At 41.7% G+C, this 20820-nt stretch overlaps 1 protein-coding gene across 5 annotated transcripts in view; it reads left to right on the plus strand.

Annotated features, from left to right (window-relative positions):
- The first annotated feature begins 21 nt into the window (after positions 1-21).
- The window catches only part of PARP9 (poly(ADP-ribose) polymerase family member 9), a 45045-nt gene continuing 24246 nt past the window's right edge, over positions 22-20820 (plus strand). Inside the window, exons 1-5 of one of the 5 annotated variants that reach the window (XM_073231554.1) lie at positions 164-385; positions 5665-5717; positions 12854-12884; positions 13400-14040; positions 14692-15539. In XM_073231554.1, coding sequence (XP_073087655.1) covers positions 14874-15539 — 666 coding nt within the window. In that variant the 5' untranslated portion in view covers positions 164-385; positions 5665-5717; positions 12854-12884; positions 13400-14040; positions 14692-14873. Of the gene's footprint in view, positions 386-5664; positions 5718-12853; positions 12885-13399; positions 15540-20820 lie in introns of all 5 variants that reach the window. The other 4 variants (XM_073231552.1, XM_073231551.1, XM_073231553.1 and 1 more) reach the window with 4 other exon arrangements.

Raw genomic sequence — 20820 nt, forward strand, 5'->3', positions numbered from 1 at the left:
GTGGGGCTGGCGCGGGGGCGCCGGGATGGGGGCACCGGGACGGTGGCGCTGGTACGTCCCGCCCCGCCACCTCGGGCCGCAGCGTTTCGGTTTCGCTTTCCCGGAAGCCCCTCCTCGTTCCCGGCTGAGCCGCACCCCCGTCCTTCCCGAGCTGCCGGCCGCCGTCTGTCCGGTGAGTAGGTCGCGACTCAGTACCCCGTCCCCGGCTCCCGCTCTCCGGTCCAGCCGGCGGACGGGACGGGCCAGCAGCGGCCCCGCGGGCCTGGCGTCGCCCGGTGAGGGTGGAGACTGGTCAGCGGTTTAAGTCAAGTGTTTGTGATTCCTTCGGACTCCTACTGTTGTTACTGCTATTTGCAGCGAAAATTTAATCGCATTCTGAATTCAGGTGAGACTTAACTGAACTTTTTCTCTCTATTGTTTGCATGAAATATCTTTTTCCATCCCTTGACTTTTAGTCTGTGCATGTTTTTAGATTTGAGGTGAGTCTCTTGTAAGCAGCATATAGATGGGTCTTGTTTTTTTATCCATTCAGTAACTCTATGTCTTTTGATTGGTGCATTCACTCCATTTATATTTAGGGTGATTATCGATAGGTATGTACTTATTGCCATTTCAGGCTTTAGATTCGTGGTTACCAAAGGTTCCAGGTTACTTTCCTTACTATTCAAGAGTCTAACTTAACTCACTTAGTGTGCTGTTACAAACACAATCTAAAGGTTCTTTTCTATTTTTCCTCCTTTTTCTTCCTCCTTCATTCTTTATATATTAGGTATCAAGTTCTGTACTTTTTGTCTATCCCTTGATTGACTTTGGGGATAGTCAATTTAATTTTGCATTTGCCTCGCAATCAGCTGCTCCACCCTCCCTACCATGATTTTACTACCTCTGGTGATAGCTATCCAACCCTAGGAACACTTCCATCTATAGCAGTCCCTCCAAAATAGACTGCAGAGATGGTTTGTGGGAGGTAAACTCTCTCAGCTTCTGCTTATCTGGAATTGTTTAATCCCTCCTTCAAATTTAAATGATAATCTCACTGGATAAAGTGATCTTGGTTCCAGGCCCTTCTGCTTCATGGCATTTAATACATCATGCCACTCCCTTCTGGCCTGTAAGGTTTCTGCTGAGAAGTCTGATGTTAGTCTGATGGGCTTTCCTTTGTATGTGATCTTATTTCTGCCTCTGGCTGCTTTTAACAGTCTGTCCTTATCCTTGATCTTTCCCATTTTAATTACTATGTGTCTTGGTGTTGTCTTCCTTGGGTCCCTTGTGTAGGGGGATCTGTGGATCTCCATGGCCTGACAGACTATGTCCTTCCCCAGATTGGGGAAGTTTTCAGCAACTACCTCCTCAAAGACACTTTCTATCCCTTTCTCTCTCTCTTCTTCTTCTGGTATCCCTATAATGCGAATATTGTTCCGCTTGAATTGCTCACACAGTTCTCTCAATATTCTTTCATTTTTAGAGATCCTTTTTTCTCTCTGTGCCTCAGCTTCTTTGTATTCCTCTTCTCTGGTTTCTATTTCATTTATTGTCTCCTCCACCATATCCAACCTGCTTTTAATACCCTCCATCCTGTTCTTTAACAATTGGATCTCTGACCTGAATTCATTCCTGAGTTCTTGGATGTTTTTCCATACCTCCATTAGATTGTTGATGATTTTAAATTTAAACTCCCTTTCAGGAAGAGTCATGAGGTCCATATCATTTAAATCTTTCTCGGGAGTTGTATTAACAATTTTACTCTGGACAAGGTTCCTTTGGCGTTTCATGTTTGTATATGGCGCCCTGTAGTGTCCAGAAGCTCTATTCTGGAGCTGCTCAGGCCCTGAAGCAATGTTGGGGGTCGCAGGGGAGCGGTACTTGTGCCTGGGGGTAGGAAAGAGCTGTTCCCCACCTCCCGGCTGCTGTGCCTGTCTCCACTGCCTGCACCAGTGGGCCGGTCACACAGGTGTAAGTTTTTATCTCAGAGCAACCGGATATGGATCCCTGCTTTCCACAAGCAGCCGGAATCCCAGTGTCCCCAGGAACTCTGCCTGTATTAACTTTCCAACCCAGTAGTTATGCGAATCTCATGAAAGCACCATGAAATGTAGGTTTGTGCTCCCAGAGCAGATCTCCGGAGCTAGGTATTCAGCAGTCCCGAGCCTTCCACTCCCTCCCTGCTCCGTTTGTCTTCCTCCTGCCAGTGAACTCGGGTTGGGGAGGGGCTCGGGTCCCGAGGAGCCACAGCTCTGGTACGTTTCCCGTTCGCTGAGATCTGCTCTTTTCTACAGGTGTATGCAGTCTGGCGCCGTCCTCTTTCCTGTTGCTCTCTCAGGATTAGTTGCGCCAATTAAATTTTCTAATTGTATCCAGTTTTAGGAGGAAGCCCCTGTCTCTCCTTTCACACCGTCATCTTTAATCCTCTCTCTTAACTGAACTTTTTAAAAATTGAATTTGTCCACCGATATGATGACATATCGCCAGTTACCTACCGCCTTCCCACTCTAAACTTTCTGCTGCCTCTTCGGGCTTTCCTGCCCTCAGTGCCTGATTTGGACAACAGTACTGAATGGCATGCTGCCCTGTGGACTGGGAAGTAAAGATGAGAGTGGAGGCTATGAGCTCACGGACTGGTGAAGGGGGGTGGACTTGTAAATAAGGCAAAATCTTTTGACGGCTTCCAAGAGGAAGTTTGAAGCAGAATCTGAGTGAGAGGGGGAAATGAAAGTGGCGCAAGCTTTCGAGGCACAGGGACCACTGGTCTGAAGCACAGAGGAAGCACTGAGGCCTTGCAGAAGCTGGGATGGGTGAGGGAGATGACAAGGGGCCATATTAGTGCTGTCCAAGAGAAATAAAATGGGAGCCACACAATTTAAAATATTTTAGTAGCCATGGTTTTAAAAGTATAAAAAGGCGAAATTAGTTCTAATGATAGATTATTTAGCTCAATATGTCCTAAATTAATCATTTCAGCAGGTAATCAATGTAAAAAAATTATAAATGAGATATTTTACATTCTTTTTTGTCATACTGTCTTTGCAACAGTGTTTGCCTCACTTAAACCACATCTCAGTTGGGACTAGCCACATTTCAGGTGCTCAAGAGCTGCGTGTGGCTATTGGTCCAGCAGGGCTAGGTGGTGAAAAGTCTTGATCAGTGGGGAGAAAGGGAATGGTTATAAGCAGGGAAAGCAAGGGAGTGATGAGTCAGATGTGCATTCTGGAAAGCTGATGTTGATGGTGATACAGAGGGTACATTTCCATGCAAGAATGAGTGGAGGCAGAGAGGCCATTGATATGGATTTTCACATGGTTGGTAAGATTGGAAATGAGTCATTTTTAGAGCAATTTGGCAATACTCTTAAGAATTACAACTGCGTATACTTTGTGATTCTGCAGTTTCACTTCTAGGAATTTGTCCCTGTGATCAGTTAGTGCCTGTGTGAAGTGACCTATGTACAAAGTTGTTCTTTACAGCTTTCACTGTAATAGCAAAAGATTGGGAACTCCTTAAATGTCCACAAATAAATAGAGAGACTAGCAGTTAAGTAACTTACAGTGTATCTATACAGTGGAATACAATGAACAGTCAAAAGAATGAAGAAGCTCTCTATCTGCTAACTGGAAAGATCTCCAGGATACATTAAATGAAAAAAGGATACAAGATGCAAAAGAGTGTGTGTAAGATGTTATGTTTTGGGTAAAAACGCCTGTGGAAGAAGAGGAAAAGCTCATAGCACTGACTATCTCTGGGAAGGGAATTTACTGAGGGAGTAGAAGAAAGCCTTTTACACTTTCTAAATTTGAAGTAGTAAATATAATACCTATTAAAACAATAAAATTAAATTAAATACATTTAAATCTTTAAAAAGAATGTATTGCCATAGCTCAGGCAAGAGGCGTTAAAATCCTGAAGTGAGGTGATCTCAGTGGGCAAGGAGGATAGGGGCATATTTGAAAGTGATGAATGATGGGGTTGGATATGGGGCAAAAGAGAAGATTCTGAATTTCTGACATGAGTGGATGAATGGCATACCATTTACTGAGCTATGGGATCCAGGAAATAAAACATGGATTTTGGAGGGCGTTGAGAGGGTAAGGGAGTAGGGAGTGAGGATGAGGAGATGATGGGTCCAGTTTTGCAGAAACTATGTTTGAGGGGACTTTGGGACATCCAGATGGAATTGAAGAGTGAGGCTTAGGAAAATCATAGACTAGAGATACAGAAATGGGAGTCATAATTGCACCTGGTGAGTTGGAGCCATGGAAGTGGATGAACTCACCCTTGGAGGGTAGGTAGACTGAGCTGAGCAGTGCCTCTCAAACAGAATCCTGTAGCAAGCGATTAAGGGGTGGACTGTGGAAGTGAATCTAGAGAAAAGGCCTATAAAGGCAGAGTGATAGGTAACAAAAGAACTAAGGGAAGATGACATAGGAGAAGCCAAGACAGCAGGGTTTCAGGAATCCAAGGATGAGATACTGTAGAGAGAGCAGTCAAGTAGCAATTAGGACAGAAGATAGGCCCTTGGGATTAGCCACATGGAGGAGCTGTGGCTGAGGTGGGGAGCCAGCCTACAGTGTGCTGAGCGGGCAGGTAGGCAGAGAAGAGGCAGCTCCTTTATGCAGTGCAAGAAGAGAAAGAAGCAGTAGGAAACTGATGGAAAATTGGGAAGGCTTTTCTTGTCACTGTTGTTTTTAAAATGGAAATATTGGATGTTGTGGCCAATATATTCCTTGTTTCTAGTTTCTTTGGGGTTCAGTGAATGCCATCCTCACTGCCTTTCTCTCTAGGGTCTTTCCTGGTATGAAGGAAAAAAGTACACCACCATCTAAAGCAAAGAAAGACCAGCCAGCAACACGCAGCTGAAGCCGACCCTGGAGGGTCCTTTTGTGGAAATAGCAGTGCCCTCTGGAGACAAAAGCTCGTCTTGTCCTTGCATTTTAGGATTGTGCTAGACTTGCCTCTTCTCCTGACATGGAGGAGTGAGAGGGCTCTGATGCATAGTCCTATGAAATGTTTCTCTCACAAAGGCGTTAGACATCATTTTAGAGGCCTGAAGCAGATAAGCTACGTGGGCAACTGTGCCTTTTAACATTTTCCTAAAAATTCATAGTCCTTAATTCCTACTGATTAGATAGAAAATCTTTAAAATATGTTTTCCCAGAGTTTCTGATTTTTATCCATGTATTCCTCTTTCTAATTAAGTCAAGGATATTTATCACAAACTCAATAACACACACCCTTCACAGGCACAAGTTCAGTTTCCACTTTCTTCCAACATTGTCTAGGGTCTTCACTTACTTACAAGGCTGGTTTTCCCCATTGTTCTTTGAATGCTGCACTCCATCTTACTTCTTGATAACATCTTGCTCTTCTAAATATGTAAAGGCTTGCTCCATCATTCAAGGCCTGGCTGCAGACTCCCCTTCTCCATAGAGCTTCCCCTGCTGCTTACTGTACACCCTTTCACTTCTCTGAATGTCCTTATGTTTTCAATAGGAACCTCTTTGTAAAGGATAGAAGATTCAGTAACAAGAGTGGCAAAACAATGTTTGCATCTTCAATGAAATTTAAAAAAATACTCAAGATCAGAAATCATGTTTAGTCCTATGATGTATTCTTACCAAATTTCTGCAGACACTGGTCAATGCTTATTGTATCATTTCTGTTAATTCCCAGGAGCAGGCCACCATTGAAAGACCCCAGGGACCTGGAGAATGGACTTTTTCAAGGTAAAAAGCATACATTTTATAAATCATGAACCTTGATCAGCACATGAACAATTCTTCCTATAACAGCAGGAAATCTGGGGTCTTCAGTTTTACCTGGCATTCTTATTTGGTTTTAACAGCCCTATAAAAGTTTTCTTCTTGTACTGTGAGAGATGGGGAATCAGGAATATGCTGACCTAATAAAAAAAGAGTCAACATGAGAATGGATGATTTTTTTATCATTCAGCAGTCCTTTTTGCAGGATTCTGGGAGAAGGAGGTTGAAGGGGAAATAAAAACAAGGGAATATGGAGGAGCCAAGATGGCAGCGTGAGTAGGGCAGCAGAAATCTCCCAAAAACATACATATTTTTGAAAATACAACAAATACAACTATTCCTAAAAGAGAGACCAGAAGATACAGTAAAACAGCTAGGCTACATCTACATCTGCAACAATGCAGCTTCTCATGAAGGGGGTAAGATACAAGCTGTGGCCCAGCTGGACCTGAGCACACCCCCCACCCCAGCACAACAGCAGGAGGAAAGGAGCTGGAGCAGGGAGGGAGAGGGATCCCAGGACTGCTAAATACCCAGCCCTAGTCATCTGCACCGGGAGTGCAGACACACAGTGCACGGTGTGCTGGATATTAGGGAAACAAAACAGTAAAACCTGTGAGTGGTTCCTGCAGCCGGCTCCCCTGGGACAAAAGAAAAGCAAATGCTTTTTGAAAGTCTTGAAGGGACAGGGGCTCCACAGCTGGATGGAATCATCCTGGCACAATTGGCCCAGCAGGCTGGGAATCCTGGGGAACTTCGGGCGCTCTAACCCCTGGGGCAGCAGCATAGCTCTGAAGGCCATCATGGCAATAAACAGCCTCCTGTCCATTCCCCCTCCCGCATGACCCAGCCACAGCAGGGGAGCATCCTGAGAGTGGCTGTGCCCACAGCAGCCACGAAGAGCCTCCTCCGCAGCCTCCCGGGCCAGACTCAGAGGCACCGCTGGCATGCAGCTGCCCAGCACAGACAGAGGAAGCCGGGACAGGGTGCAAAGGGTCTCCTTTCTTACAGGAGAGCACACCTGGCATGCCTGCCACTCCCCGCAGGGCTCTGGGCTGTCCTGATGGCTGTCCCACCCACGGTGGCTCAGGATATAAAACCGAAGCTTCTCCCCATGTGCGGGTACTGGCACCAGGAGCGAAGAAGGGCAAGGCAACCAGCAAGCAGGAAGGGACTTTGTTCTCCCAGCTGACACACGTGCCACCTGCCTACAACTACCTCTATCGCCATGAAAAGGCAGAAGAATTTGGTCCAGTCCAGAATTACCCAGTCAACCCCCAAGAGGGAGCCTAGAGAGATAGATTTAACCAATCTTCCTGAAAAAGAATTCAAAATAAAGGCCATAACCATGCTGATGGACCTGCGAAGAAATATGCAAGAGCTAAAGGATCAAGTTAGGAGGGAGAATACAGAAATAAAACAATCTCTGAAAGGACTTAAGAGGAGACTGGATGAGGTGCAAGAGGCCATTAATGGAATAGAAATCAAAGAATAGGAACACAGAGAAGCTGAGGCAGAGAGAGATAGAAGGATTTCTAGGAATGAAAGGATATTAAGAGAATGGTGTGACCAATTCAAACATAACAATATTTGCATTATAGGGGTACCAGAAGAAGAAGAGAGAGAAAAAGGGATATAAAGTGTCTTTGAAGAAATAATTGCTGAAAACTTCCCCAAACTGGGGGAGGAAATAGTCTCTCAGACCATGGAAGCCCACAGATCTCCCACCACAAGAGACCCAAGGAGGACAACACCAAGACAAATAATAATTAAAATGGCAAGGATCAAGGCCAAGGACAGAGTATTAAAGGCAGCCAGAGAGAGAAAAAACGTCACCTACAAAGGAAACCCATTAGGCTATCATCAGAGTTCTCAGCAGAAACCTTACAAGCCAGAAGAAAATGGCATGATAAATTTAATGCAATGAAATAGAAGGGCCTTGAACCAAGAATACTGTATCCAGCATGAATATCACTTAAATATGAAGGAGGGATTAAACAATTCCCAGACAAGCAAAGTTAAGGGAATTTGCCTCCCACAGACCACCTCTACAGTATATTTTAAAGGAACTACTCTAGATAGAAGCACTCCTAAGGCTAAATAGATGTTACCACAGAAAATAAAATCCAGCAAAGAAAGCAGATGAACCAAATACTAACTAAAGGCAAAAAATAAAATCAATTACTCACAAAAGCAGTCAAAGGAAACACAAAAGAGTACAGAATAAAACACCTAACATATAAAGAATGGAGGAGGAGGAATAAGAAGGGAGAGAAATAAAGAATCATCAGACTGTGTTTATAATAGCTTAATAAGTGAGTTAAGTTAGACAGATCATAAAGAAGCTACCCTTGAACCTTTGGTAACCACGGATCTAAAGCCTGCAATGGCAATAAGTATATATCTTTCAATAATTACCCTAAATGTAAATGGACTGAATGCATCAATCAAAAGACACAGAGTAATAGAATGGGTAAAAAAAGCAAGACCCATCTATATGCTGCTTACAAGAAACTCACTTCAAACCCAAAGACATACACGGACTAAAAGGCAAGAGAGGAAAAAGATATTTCATGCAAACAACAAGAAGAAAAAAGCAGGTGTTGCAGTACTAGCATCAGACAAAATAGACTTCAAAACAAAGAAAGTAACAAGAGATAAAGAAGGACACTACATATTGATAAAGGGGTCAGTCCAACAAGAGGCTATAACCATTATAAATATATATGCACCCAATACAGGAGCACCAACATATGTGAAACAAATACTAACAAAATTAAAGGAGGAAATAGACTGCAATGCATTCATTTTAGGAGACTTCAACACACCTTTCACTCCAAAGGACAGATCCACCAGACAGAAAATAAGTAAGGACAGAGAGGCACTGAACAACACACTAGAACAGATGGACCTAATAGACATCTATAGAACTCTACACCCAAAAGCAACAGGATACACATTCTTCTCAAGTGCACATGGAACATTCTCCAGAATAGACCACATACTAGGCCACAAAAAGGGCCTCAGTAAATTCAAAAAGATTGGAATTCTACCAACCAACTTCTCAGACCACAAAGGTATAAAACTAGAAATAAGTTGTACAAAGAAAACAAAAAGGCCCACAAACACATGGAGGCTTAACAACATGCTCCTAAATAATCAGTGGGTCAATGACCAAATTAAAATAGAGATCAAGCAATATATGGAGAGAAATGACAACAACAGCACAAAGCTCCAACTTCTGTGGGACACAGCAAAAGCAGTTCTAAGAGGAAAGTATATAACAATCCTGGCGTATTTAAAGAAGGGAGAGCAATCCCAAATGAATAGTCTAAAGTCACAATTATTGAAATTGTAAAAAGAGGAACAAATGAGGCCCAAAGTCAGCAGAAGGAGGGACATAATAAAGATCAGAGAAGAAATAAATAAAATTGAGAAGAATAAAACAATAGAAAAAAATCAGTGAAACCAAGAGCTGGTTCTTTGAGAAAATATACAAAATAGACAAGCCCTTGGCCAGACTTATTAAGAGAAAAAGAGAATCTACACACATCAACCGAATCAGAAACGAGAAAGGAAAAATCATGATAGACCCCACAGAAATACAAAGAATCATTAGAGAATACTATGACAATCTATATGTTAACAAGCTGGAAAACCTAGAAGAAATGGACAACTTCCTAGAAAAATACAACCTTCCAAGACTGACCAAGGAAGAAACACAAAATCTAAACAGACCAGTTACCAGCAATGAAATTGAATCAGTAATAAAAAACTACCCAAGAGCAAAACCCCTTGGCCAGATGGATTTACCATGGAATTTTATCAGACATACAGAGAAGACATAATACCCATTCTCCTTAAAGTCTTCCAAAAATAGAGGAGGGAATACTCCCAAACTCATTCTATAAAGCCAGCATCACTCTAATACCAAAACCAGGCAAAGACCCCACCAAAAAAGAAAACTACAGACCAATATCCCTGATGAACATAGATGCAAAAATACTCAATGAAATATTAGCAAACCAAATTCAAAAATACATCAAGAGGATCATACACCATGATCAAGTGGGATTCATCTCAGAGATCCAAGGATGGTATACCATTAGAAAATCCACCAACATCATCCACCACATCAACAAAAAGAAGGACAAAAAACACATGATGATCTCCATAGATGATGAAAAAGCATTCGACAAAATTCAACATCGATTCATGATAAAAACTCAACAAAATGGGTATAGAGGGTAAGTGCCTCAACATAATATAGTCCATGTATGACAGATCCACAGCCATATTATACTTAACAGCGAGAAGCTGAAAGCTTTTCCTTTAAGATTGGAAATAAGACAGGGATGCCCACTGTCCCCACTGTTATTCAGCATAGTACTGGAGGTCCTAGACATGGCAATAAGACAAAACAAAGAAATACAAGGCATCCAGATTGGTAAAGAAGAAGTCAAACTGTCACTATTTGTAGATGACATGATATTGTACATAAAAAACCCTAAAGACTCCACTCCAAAACTACTAGAACTAATATCTGAATTCAGCAAAGTTGCAGGACACAAAATTATACACAGAAATCTGTTTCTTTCCTATACACTAATGATGAACTAGCAGAAAGAGAAATCAGCAAAACAATTCCATTTACAATTGCATCAAAAAGAATAAAATACCTACGAATAAACCTAACAAAGGAAGTGAAAGACCTATACCCTGAAAACTACAAGACACTCTTAAGAGAAATTAAAGAGGACACTTAACAAACGGAAACTCATTCCATGCTTTTGGCTAGGAAGAATTAATATTCTCAAAATGGCTATCCTGCCTAAAGCAATCTACAGATTCAATGCAATCCCTATCAAAATACCAACAGCATTCTTCAACGAACTGGAACAAATAGTTCTAAAATTCATGTGGAACCACCAAAGACCCCGAATAGCCAAAGCAATCCTGATAAGGAAGAATAAAGTGGGGGGGATCTCACTTTCCAGCTTCAAGCTCTACTACAAAGACATAGTAATCAAGACAATTTGGTACTGGTACAAGAACAGACCCACAGAGCAGTGGAACAGAATTTACCAGATATTAACCCAAACATATATGGTCAATTAATATACGGGTGTGGTATATCAAATTAATATATGATAAAGGAGCCATGGACATACAATGGGGAAATAACAGCCTCTTCAACAGCTGGTGTTGGCAATACTGGACAGCTACATGTAAGAGAATGAAACTGGATCATTGTCTAACCCCATACAAAATAGTAAATTCAAAATGGATCAAAGACCTGAATGTAAGTCATGAAACCATTAAACTCTTAGAAAAAAACATGGGCAAAAATCTCTTGGACATAAACATGAGCGACTTCTTCATGAACATATTTCCCTGGGCAAGGGAAACAAAAGCAAAAATGAACAAGTGGGACTATATCAAGCTGAAAAGCTTCTGTACAGCAAAGGACATCACCAATAGAACAAAAAGATATCCTACAGTATGGGAAAATACATTCATAAATGACAGATCCGATAAAGGGTTGACATCCAAAATATATAAAGAGCTCACGCACCTTAACAAACAAAAAGCAAATAATCCAATTAAGAAATGGGCAGAGGAGCTGAAGAGACAGTTCTCCAAAGAAGAAATTCAGATGGCCAACAGACACATGAAAAGATGCTCCACATAGCTAGTCATCAGAGAAATGCAAATAAAAACCACAGTGAGATATCACCTCACACCAGTAAGGATCGCCGTCATCCAAAAGACAAACAACATTAAATGTTGGTGAGGTTGTGGAGAAAGGGGAACCCTCCTACACTGCTGGTAGGAATGTAAACTTGTTCAACCATTGTGGAAAGCACTTTGGAGGTTCCTCAGAAAGCTCAAAATAGAAATACCATTTGACCCAGGATTTCCACCTCTAGGAATTTACCCTAAGAATGCAGCAGCCCAGTTTGAAAAAGACAGATGCACCCGTATGTCTATTGCAGCACTATTTACAATAGCCAAGAAAAGGAAGCAACCCAAGTGTCCATCAGTAGATGAATGGATAAAGAAGATATGGTACATATACACACTGGAATATTATTCAGCCATAAGAAGAAAACAAATCCTACCATTTGCAACAACATGGATGGAGCTGGAGGGTATTATGCTCAGTGAAATAAGCCAGGCAGAGAAAGACAAGTACCAAATGATTTCACTCATTTGTGGAGTATAAGGACCCAGAAAAACTGAAGGAACAAAACAGCAGCAGAATCACAGAACCCAAGAATGGACTAACAGTTACCAAAGTAAAAGGGTCTGGGGAGGATGGGTGGGAAGGGAAGGATAAGCAGGGTAGAAAAAGAAAGGGGGCATTATAACTATCATGTATAATGTGGGGAGGGGCTAGGGGAGGGCTGTGCAACACAGAGAAGACAAGTAGTGATTCTATAACATCTTACTACGCTGATGGACAGTGACTGTAATGGGGTTTGTGGGGAGGATTTGGTGATCGGGGGAGTGTAGTAAACATAATGTTCCTCATGTAATTGTAGATTAATGATACCAAAATAAATTAATTAATTAATAAATATAGCATTAAACAAACAAAAAAACAAGGGAGTAAAGACAAGGCACCTCATTTGTTTAATCTGAAAATTCCTATTTCAGGTTGGTGTCATGAAATAAGCAAAAAAAAAAAAAAAAAGTGTCCTTAGACTGGTAGACAGGGAACTGGAGCTGATGAGGCTCTTTTTCCCAGGTCTTCTCCGTCTAGAGAAACCCTGAAAGCTTTTGAAGATAGGAGGCCTGTCTGAGAGTCTTGAGTCTGTGACCTTTGGACCTTTTCAAGTCCTCATCTGCATCCCTTCATCTCATCCTGAATGGAAGTGTGTTGGCCTCTAGAGCTGTGGGGTGGGATCAGTGTTTGCTGGAATGTTTAGTATTTCAAGTATTTCAGATACACAGATTAAACAAACACATGTTCTGCTTCCCCCTCCAACCCGGAACTCCCATCAGCATTTCTCTCGCCTCTCTTTGCTGTATTTGTTATTGGTTAGCTGTGGTCACTCATTTTCAGTTTTTCTTTCAACCATTTTCATTCATTACAGGTTGCTGGAGCAGCAGTGTACAAGAAGTCAGGTAGGACATCTCATTCTCACTCTTGTTTCAGAAAACTTTTGCTCAGATGTTTCATCAGTGGAGAAAGAGGAATGGAGAAAGATGTCTCCTCCCACAAGCCCACAGGCATGTGATCTGCAGGGCCTTGTGGTGCCCTAGCATGTGCCCCAGAAGGGAGACTGTGGCCAAGGCAGTGGGGCAGCAGCGGGCATGTTCTCTTAAGTCTCCCATTGATCTTTTCTTTGCTCACAAGATGTGACTCCTCTGACCACAGCCCTAGAGCTGAAGTTGGCCAGAAGAGGTGACCCACTGATTGTCACTCTGCTCAACAAGGGCTATGAGAGCTAAATGGCATACCCCTAACCCGAGGGGGGGCCCACTAGAGATTTTCAACCAAAGCGCAGGCCATTTGGGTCTGGCTACTCACATGCTGCTGCATTTAGGTAATGGAGAACACCACAGGTCTGTCTAGGCGGCTCAGATTAGAAACGGGATGAAGTAAAATGTAATTAATTACCACATTTTATCCATTTTAGGACACACCTTTTTTCCCCATCTCTGGAATAAGGTTCCCGCCTGTCAGTCAGTAGAGTGCCATGGTGTGATTGGCATCGTTTTTCCTTTTTCAGTGGCATATAATAATGGTGCCTTAGGTTTCATGAGTAGTGTCACAGGTTGGGTTCTCCAGGAAGCAGAAACTGAGCTGGGGCTCGGAGAGCTAAAGGCTTATTATGACAGGAAAAGAGAAGAAACTGGATTGGGCAGGTGGAGCCATCAGCCTACCCTGGAGACCTGACAAAGCTCTGCCAGCCAGTGAGAGCCCATTGCAGAAGTCCCATGTTGGACATAAATGCCTTTGCTCAGTCCTTGATGGGGGCTACCCCGAGAAGAGCGTGACCTTGGCTGGAAAGCTGAAATGGACCCTGAGGGGACAACGACTGGAGGCTGCTGGCCAACCATATCCCTCCTTCATAACCACAGTGGAGGAGGATCTGAGCAGCACATCTTGTCTGTCACATACAGTAAATAATTTTTAGTCAGTCAGGCTTAATGCCACCAAAATTATGCCATGAAACTAGAGTACAATGAAGAATTGTTTGCTGTAGCTCTTTCAGCTCTCCATGCATTTTCTGGACCCTGCCCTGGCAGGAGCATCCTTAGCCAAGGGCTGATAGAGGTTGGTGAATATCCCAGCTCCTCTGGTGCTACATAACCCTGAGACACATCCCTTCTGTCCCCCATGGAGTCAAGCTTCATATGCTTCCTGACACACCCTTTATTCATTCCCTTCTTTCCCTGTCTTACTTTCCCACTCTGTCCTCCCCACCCCATGCACCTTGTATTTTCTAGGATCACCTCCCAAATAAACTTACACTCAAATCCTCATCTCAGAATCTGCTTCTAAGGAACATAAACAAAGATACTGACGAAAAGCAAACAAGTATGAATAAAACCTCCACAAATTTTTGACTCATAATTAAGTCCTTTTGGATACTTGTGCCTTAAGCTTAGGTGTTCCTGAACTCACCATTTTTACATAAAAAAAATTCACAAGCCCCCATCCATACACTCAGTAGCTTCTGTTGATTGAGTGCTTACTATATGCCAGGCACAAAACTAAGCACTTTATGGGTGACCCACCATTAAAAACTCTTGGATATCCCTGATCTAGTTACATGCCTGGTGAGAAGGAGAATCAGGAGGGGGGCTAAAGGAAGTTCATGTCTCTTTTGCACGTAGGAAACTAAGCCTCCTGGTGTGAAATGGAATTACATTCTTTTTAAAGAAGTCCTTGCTCGTTTCTTTATTATTTTCTCTCCTCTTCCAGACACTGACACTCTTCAAGAAAACCATAGTTGGCAAATTTCCATTAATCGCAATGACTTCAAAATTTTTAAAAATAGTGTGAGTCGACTGTGTGAAGTCCTTCAGAATAAATTTGACTGTATTGCTACCCTGGTCCCTCCAGGCCAGGAGGGTCACAGTGACTCTCTGCAAGTCTTCAGAGGAATGGTGACTCCTTGGCTAGAGGTATCTGTTTGGAAGGATGACCTCACCAGACATGCTGTTGATGTCCTGGTAAACGCAGCCAATGAAGAACTTATTCATGGGGGAGGCCTGGCCCACGCCCTGGTGAAAGCTGGTGGCTTTGAAATCCAAGAGGAGAGCAGGGCATATATTTCTAAATTTGGTAAAATACCAACTAGTGGGATAGCTTGCACAAGAGCAGGGAGGCTTCCCTGCAAATTAATTATCCATGCTGTTGGACCTCGGTGGGAGGCAAGAGAAAATCGCAGATGTATCTATCAGCTGAAAAGAACCATTACAAATATTCTGGACTATGTCACCCATTCCACTCCAAACACTGAGACAGTAGCAATTCCAGCCCTGAGCTCTGGGATTTTCCAGTTCCCTGTGGATTTGTGTACAAAGACCATTGTGGAAACTATCAGGTTTTATTTCCGAGGAAATCAACAGGCCAAGAATTTGAAGGAAATTCACCTGGTAAGCAATGAGGACCATACTGTTTCTGCCTTTAAAGTTGCTGCAGAAATCTTCCTAGGGTGGAACAAGCTGGGATCCTCAGTGACTCAAGAAACCACCCCTCCTATCAATACAATGATTGTGAACAACCTGACCCTCCAGGTTGTCCACGGCCACATTGAACTGCAGAAGGTAAGTCTTTGTTTCTATTCTCTTGTACTGAAAGGGGATCCCTGAACTGTTTATTACCTATCAAGTATGTTTTAGCATATACTATTTCAAATTGTTTAGAAAGCATCTTGTTAAGGATAAGAACATGGACTTCAGAGACAGACCATCTGAATTTGAATATTAGCTATGCCATTTACAAACTGGGGGACCTGAATCAAGTCAACTTTACCTTGTGGTCCCAGTTTTCTCATGTGTAAAACGAGAGTAATAATATTACTTATATCTTAGAGCAGGATTCAGTACACTTAAAATACTCAGAATAGAGCTTAGCACATGGTAAGCATTTGTAATTATTATTACTGTTATTCTTAGGTACCATGAGGAAATAGAGCACACTTTGATTCCAAGGAACTTGAAATCTATTATATTCTTTTTTTTTTTTTTGAGAGGGCATCTCTCATATTTATTGATCAAATGGTTGTTAACAACAATAAAATTCAGTATAGGGGGGTCAATGCTCAATGTACAATCATTAATCCATCTCAAGCCTAACTCTCGTCAGTCTCCAATCTTCTGAAGCATAACGAACAAGTTCTTACATGGTGAACGAATTCTTACATAGTGAATAAATTCTTACATGGTTAACAGTACAAGGGCATTCATCACAGAAACTTTCGGTTTTGATCACGCATTATGAACCAGAAACAATCAGGTCAAATATGAATATTCATTTGATTTTTATACTTGATTTATATGTTGATCCCACATTTCTCCCTTTATTATTATTATTATTATTATTATTTTTAATAAAATGCTGAAGTGGTAGGTAGATGCAAGATAAAGGTAGAAAACATAGTTTAGTGTTGTAGGAGAGCAATTGTAGATGATCAGGTGTGTGCCTGTAGACTATGTGTTAATCCAAGCTAGACAAGGGCAATAAACCATCCACGGATGCAGAAGATTTCTCTCAAAGCAGGGGGGATGAGGTTCTGAGCCTCACCTCCGTTGATCCCCAATTTCTCACCTGATGGCCCCCCTGCGACTGTGCCTGTCTTAGGTTGTTCCTCCCTTGAGGAATCTTACCCGTCTCTGGCTAACCAGTCATCTTCCGGGGCCATACAGGGAAATGTAAAGTTGGTAAGTGAGAGAGAAGCCATATTGTTAGAAAAGGTTAGCTTTTTATTTCTTTGCAGATTTATGCCCTGTGGCTTCTATGCCCAGCACTTGTCTCGAGGTATCTTTACCACCTGGAGGAATTATGATACTCGGTAACTTCAATATGAGGCACGAATTCTATTTAAGGGTTGTAATTAGGAAGGAAGAAGAAAAGCTATAGAGGTAGCATATGGAAGAAAACATGGGAGGATTGATTATTTCTTTGACATATCTTCTTGAAGAGTACCTTAAGTATGTATAGGTTTTAAACTACTAACTAATTTGTACACACATATTAACATAATAGGAATACCGTGACATAAACAAAGCAAATCTATAATTACCGTCCATCTCCAGTGAAGCCAAGAAAACCATTTAGGCACCCTAGGCATTTGTGAAAATTTGTCTATGATATGACTGATATTGTCCAACTGTACTTGAACAGTCTGAGAGAAATCAGACAAATTAAAGCAGCTCATGTCTGGGATCTGTTCACCTCCCATATGTCCTTTTAACCGTAGATAGTCTATAGTCATAAGATTTTGGAGTGCTACACCTTGCACCCCTCCCAACTCCTGGTTGAGTTCCAACAGTACAGATCCGGTCAAATTGGTTGTCTCACTGTATGCACATGCCAGCCTAGACATCTCCCTCCTCATTCCAATGGCAAGTCCAGGAAACGGTGGGGTGGACGCAGCCACTACCACAACATCCCCCGGATCCCGGTAGAGGCTTTTTGATGATCATCCCCCGGCACGAGTCCTCCAGAGAGTGCTGATGCCGGAAGCTCCTCTTCATATCATATCTTAGTTCATTTTCTGGGTATCCAAGGTAGGCCTTGATCTTCTGTATAGAAACAAACAGACCCTTTGCCCACACTTTGACATGCCCTCTATACCACTGTGCAGAACTCATTGGAGGTCAGCACACAGGGACTGCTCTTTTTTTTTTTTTTTATTAAGAGAAAAGAATATTATCAGAAAAGAGTACCTCCTTAGCTGATCATTTGACACCCTTTAAGTGATCAACATTAAGGATATTTAAAGCATGCGTTGATCTTTGATTTACCAATAGTTTTATCCTATCAAGGAGTAATCCCCCTTTTTCTTTCTTTTTTTTTTTTTTAATCTTTAATCTACACTTACATGAACAGTACTATGCTTACTATGCTCTCTCCTATATCAGGTCCCTCCTAACAACCACATTACGGTTACTGTCCATCAGCTTAGCAAAATGTGGTAGAGTCACTACTTGTCCTCTCTGTGTTGTGCAGCCCACCCTCCCCTTTCTCCCTCCCCCCCATGCATGCTAATCTTAATACCCCCCTTCTTCTTCCCCCCCCTTATCCCTCCCTGCCCACCCATCCTCCCCAGTTCCTTTCCCTTTGGTACCTGTTAGTCCATTTTTGGGTTCTGTAATTCTGCTGCTGTTTTGTTCCTTCAGTTTTTCCTTTGTTCCTATACTCCTCAGATGAGTGAAATCATTTGGTATTTCTCTTTCTCCGCTTGGCTTATTTCACTGAGCATAATACTCTCCAGCTCCATCCATGTTGCTGCAAATGGTTGGATTTTTCCACTTCTTATGGCTGAGTAGTATTCCATTGTGTATATGTACCACATCTTCTTTATCCATTCATCTACAGATGGACATTTAGGTTGCTTCCAATTCTTGGCTATTGTAAATAGTGCTGCGATAAACATAGGGGTGCATCTGTCTTTCTCAAACTTGATTGCTGCCTTCTTAGGGTAAATTCCTAGGAGTGGAATTCCTGGGTCAAATGGTAGGTCTGTTTTGAGCATTTTGATGAACCTCCAAACTGCTTTCCACAATGGTTGAACTAATTTACATTCCCACCAGCAGTGTAGGAGGGTTCCCCTTTCTCCACAGCCTCGCCAACATTTGTTGTTGTTTGTCTTTTGGATGGCAGCTATCCTTACTGGTGTGAGGTGATACCTCATTGTAGTTTTAATTTGCATTTCTCTGATAATTAGCGATGTGGAGCATCTTTTCATGTGTCTGTTGGCCATCTGTATTTCTTTTTTGGAGAACTGTCTGTTCAGTTCCTCTGCCCATTTTTTAATTGGGTTATTTGTTTTTTGTTTGTTGAGGCGTGTGAGCTCTTTATATATTCTGGATGTCAAGCCTTTATCGGATCTGTCATTTTCAAATATATTCTCCCATACTGTAGGGTTCCTTTTTGTTCTATTGATTGTGTCTTTCGCTGTACAGAAGCTTTTCAGCTTAATGTAGTCCCACTTGCTCATTTTTGCTGTTGTTTTCCTTGCCCGGGGAGATATGTTCAAGAAGAGGTCACTCATGTTTATGTCTAAGAGGTTTTTGCCTATGTTTTCTTCCAATAGTTTAATGGTTTCATGACTTACATTCAGGTCTTTGATCCATTTTGAGTTTACCTTTGTATATGGGGTTAGACAATGGTCCAGTTTCATTCTCCTACATGTAGCTGTCCAGTTTTGCCAACACCATCTGTTGAAGAGACTGTCATTTTTGCCATTGTATGTCCTTGGCTCCTTTATCAAATATTAATTGACCATATTTGTTTGGGTTAATGTCTGGAGTTTCTAATCTGTTCCACTGGTCTGTGGCTCTGTTCTTGTGCCAGTACCAAATTGTCTTGATTACTATGGCTTTGTAGTAGAGTTTGAAGTTGGGGAGTGAGATCCCCCCTACTTTATTCTTCTTTTTCAGGATTGCTTTGGCTATTTGGGGTCTTTGGTGTTTCCATATGAATTTTTGAATTATTTGTTCCAATTCATTGAAGAATGTTGCTGGTAATTTGAGAGGGATTGCATCAAATCTGTATATTGCTTTGGGCAGGATGGCCATTTTGACGATATTTATTCTTCCTATCCATGAGCATGGGATGAGTTTCCATTTGTTAATGTCCCCTTTAATTTCTCGTAAGAGTGATTTGTAGTTTTCAGAGTATAAGTCTTTCACATCTTTGGTTAGGTTTATTCCTAGGTATTTTATTCTTTTTGATGCAATGGTGAATGGAATTGTTTTCATGATTTCTCTTCCTATTGATTCATTGTTAGTGTATAGGAAAGCTACAGATTTCTGTGTGTTAATTTTGTATCCTGCAACTTTGCTGTATTCCGATATCAGTTCTAGTAGTTTTGGAGTGGAGTCTTTACGGTTTTTTATGTACAGTATCATATCATCTGCAAATAGTGACAGTTTAACTTCTTCTTTACCAATCTGGATTCCTTGTATTTCTTTGTTTTGTCTGATTGCCGTGGCTAGGACCTCCAGTACTATGTTAAATAACAGTGGGGAGAGTGGGCATCCCTGTCTGGTTCCCGATCTCAGAGGAAATGCTTTCAGCTTCTCACTGTTCAGTATAATGCTGGCTGTGGGTTTATCATATATGGCCTTTATTATGTTGAGGTACTTGCCCTCTATTCCCATTTTGCTGAGAGTTTTTATCATGAATGGATGTTGAATTTTGTCAAATGCTTTTTCAGCATCTATGGAGATGATCATGTGGTTTTTGTCTTTCTTTTTGTTGATGTGGTGGATGATGTTGATGGATTTTCGAATGTTGTACCATCCTTGCATCCCTGGGATGAATCCCACTTGGTCATGGTGTATGATCCTTTTGATACACTGTTGAATTCTGTTTGCTAATATTTTATTGAGTATTTTTGCATCTACATTCATCAGGGATATTGGTCTGTAATTTTCTTTTTTGGTGGGGTCTTTGCCTGGTTTTGGTATTAGGGTGATGTTGGCTTCATAGAATGCGTTTGGGAGTATTCCCTCTTCTTCTATTTTTTGGAACACTTTAAGGAGAATGAGTATTATATCTTCTCTGTGTGTCTGATAAAATTCCGAGGTAAATCCGTCCGGCCCCGGGGTTTTGTTCTTGGGTAGTTTTTTGATTACCGTTTCAATTTCTTTGCTCGTAATTGGTTTGTTTAACTGTTGTGTTTCTTCCTTGGTCAGTCTTGGGAGGTTATATTTTTTAAGGAAGTTGTCCATTTCTTCTAGGTTTTCCAGCTTGTTGGCATATAGGTTTTCATAGTAGTCTTTAATAATTCTTTGTATTTCTGTGGAGTCTGTCGTGATGTTTCCATTCTCATTTCTGATTATGTTGATTTGTGTTGATTCTCTTTTTCTCTTAATA

The sequence above is a fragment of the Manis javanica genome, chromosome 3, assembly GCF_040802235.1.
Source record: "Manis javanica isolate MJ-LG chromosome 3, MJ_LKY, whole genome shotgun sequence".
Classification (NCBI taxonomy): Eukaryota; Metazoa; Chordata; class Mammalia; order Pholidota; family Manidae; genus Manis; species Manis javanica.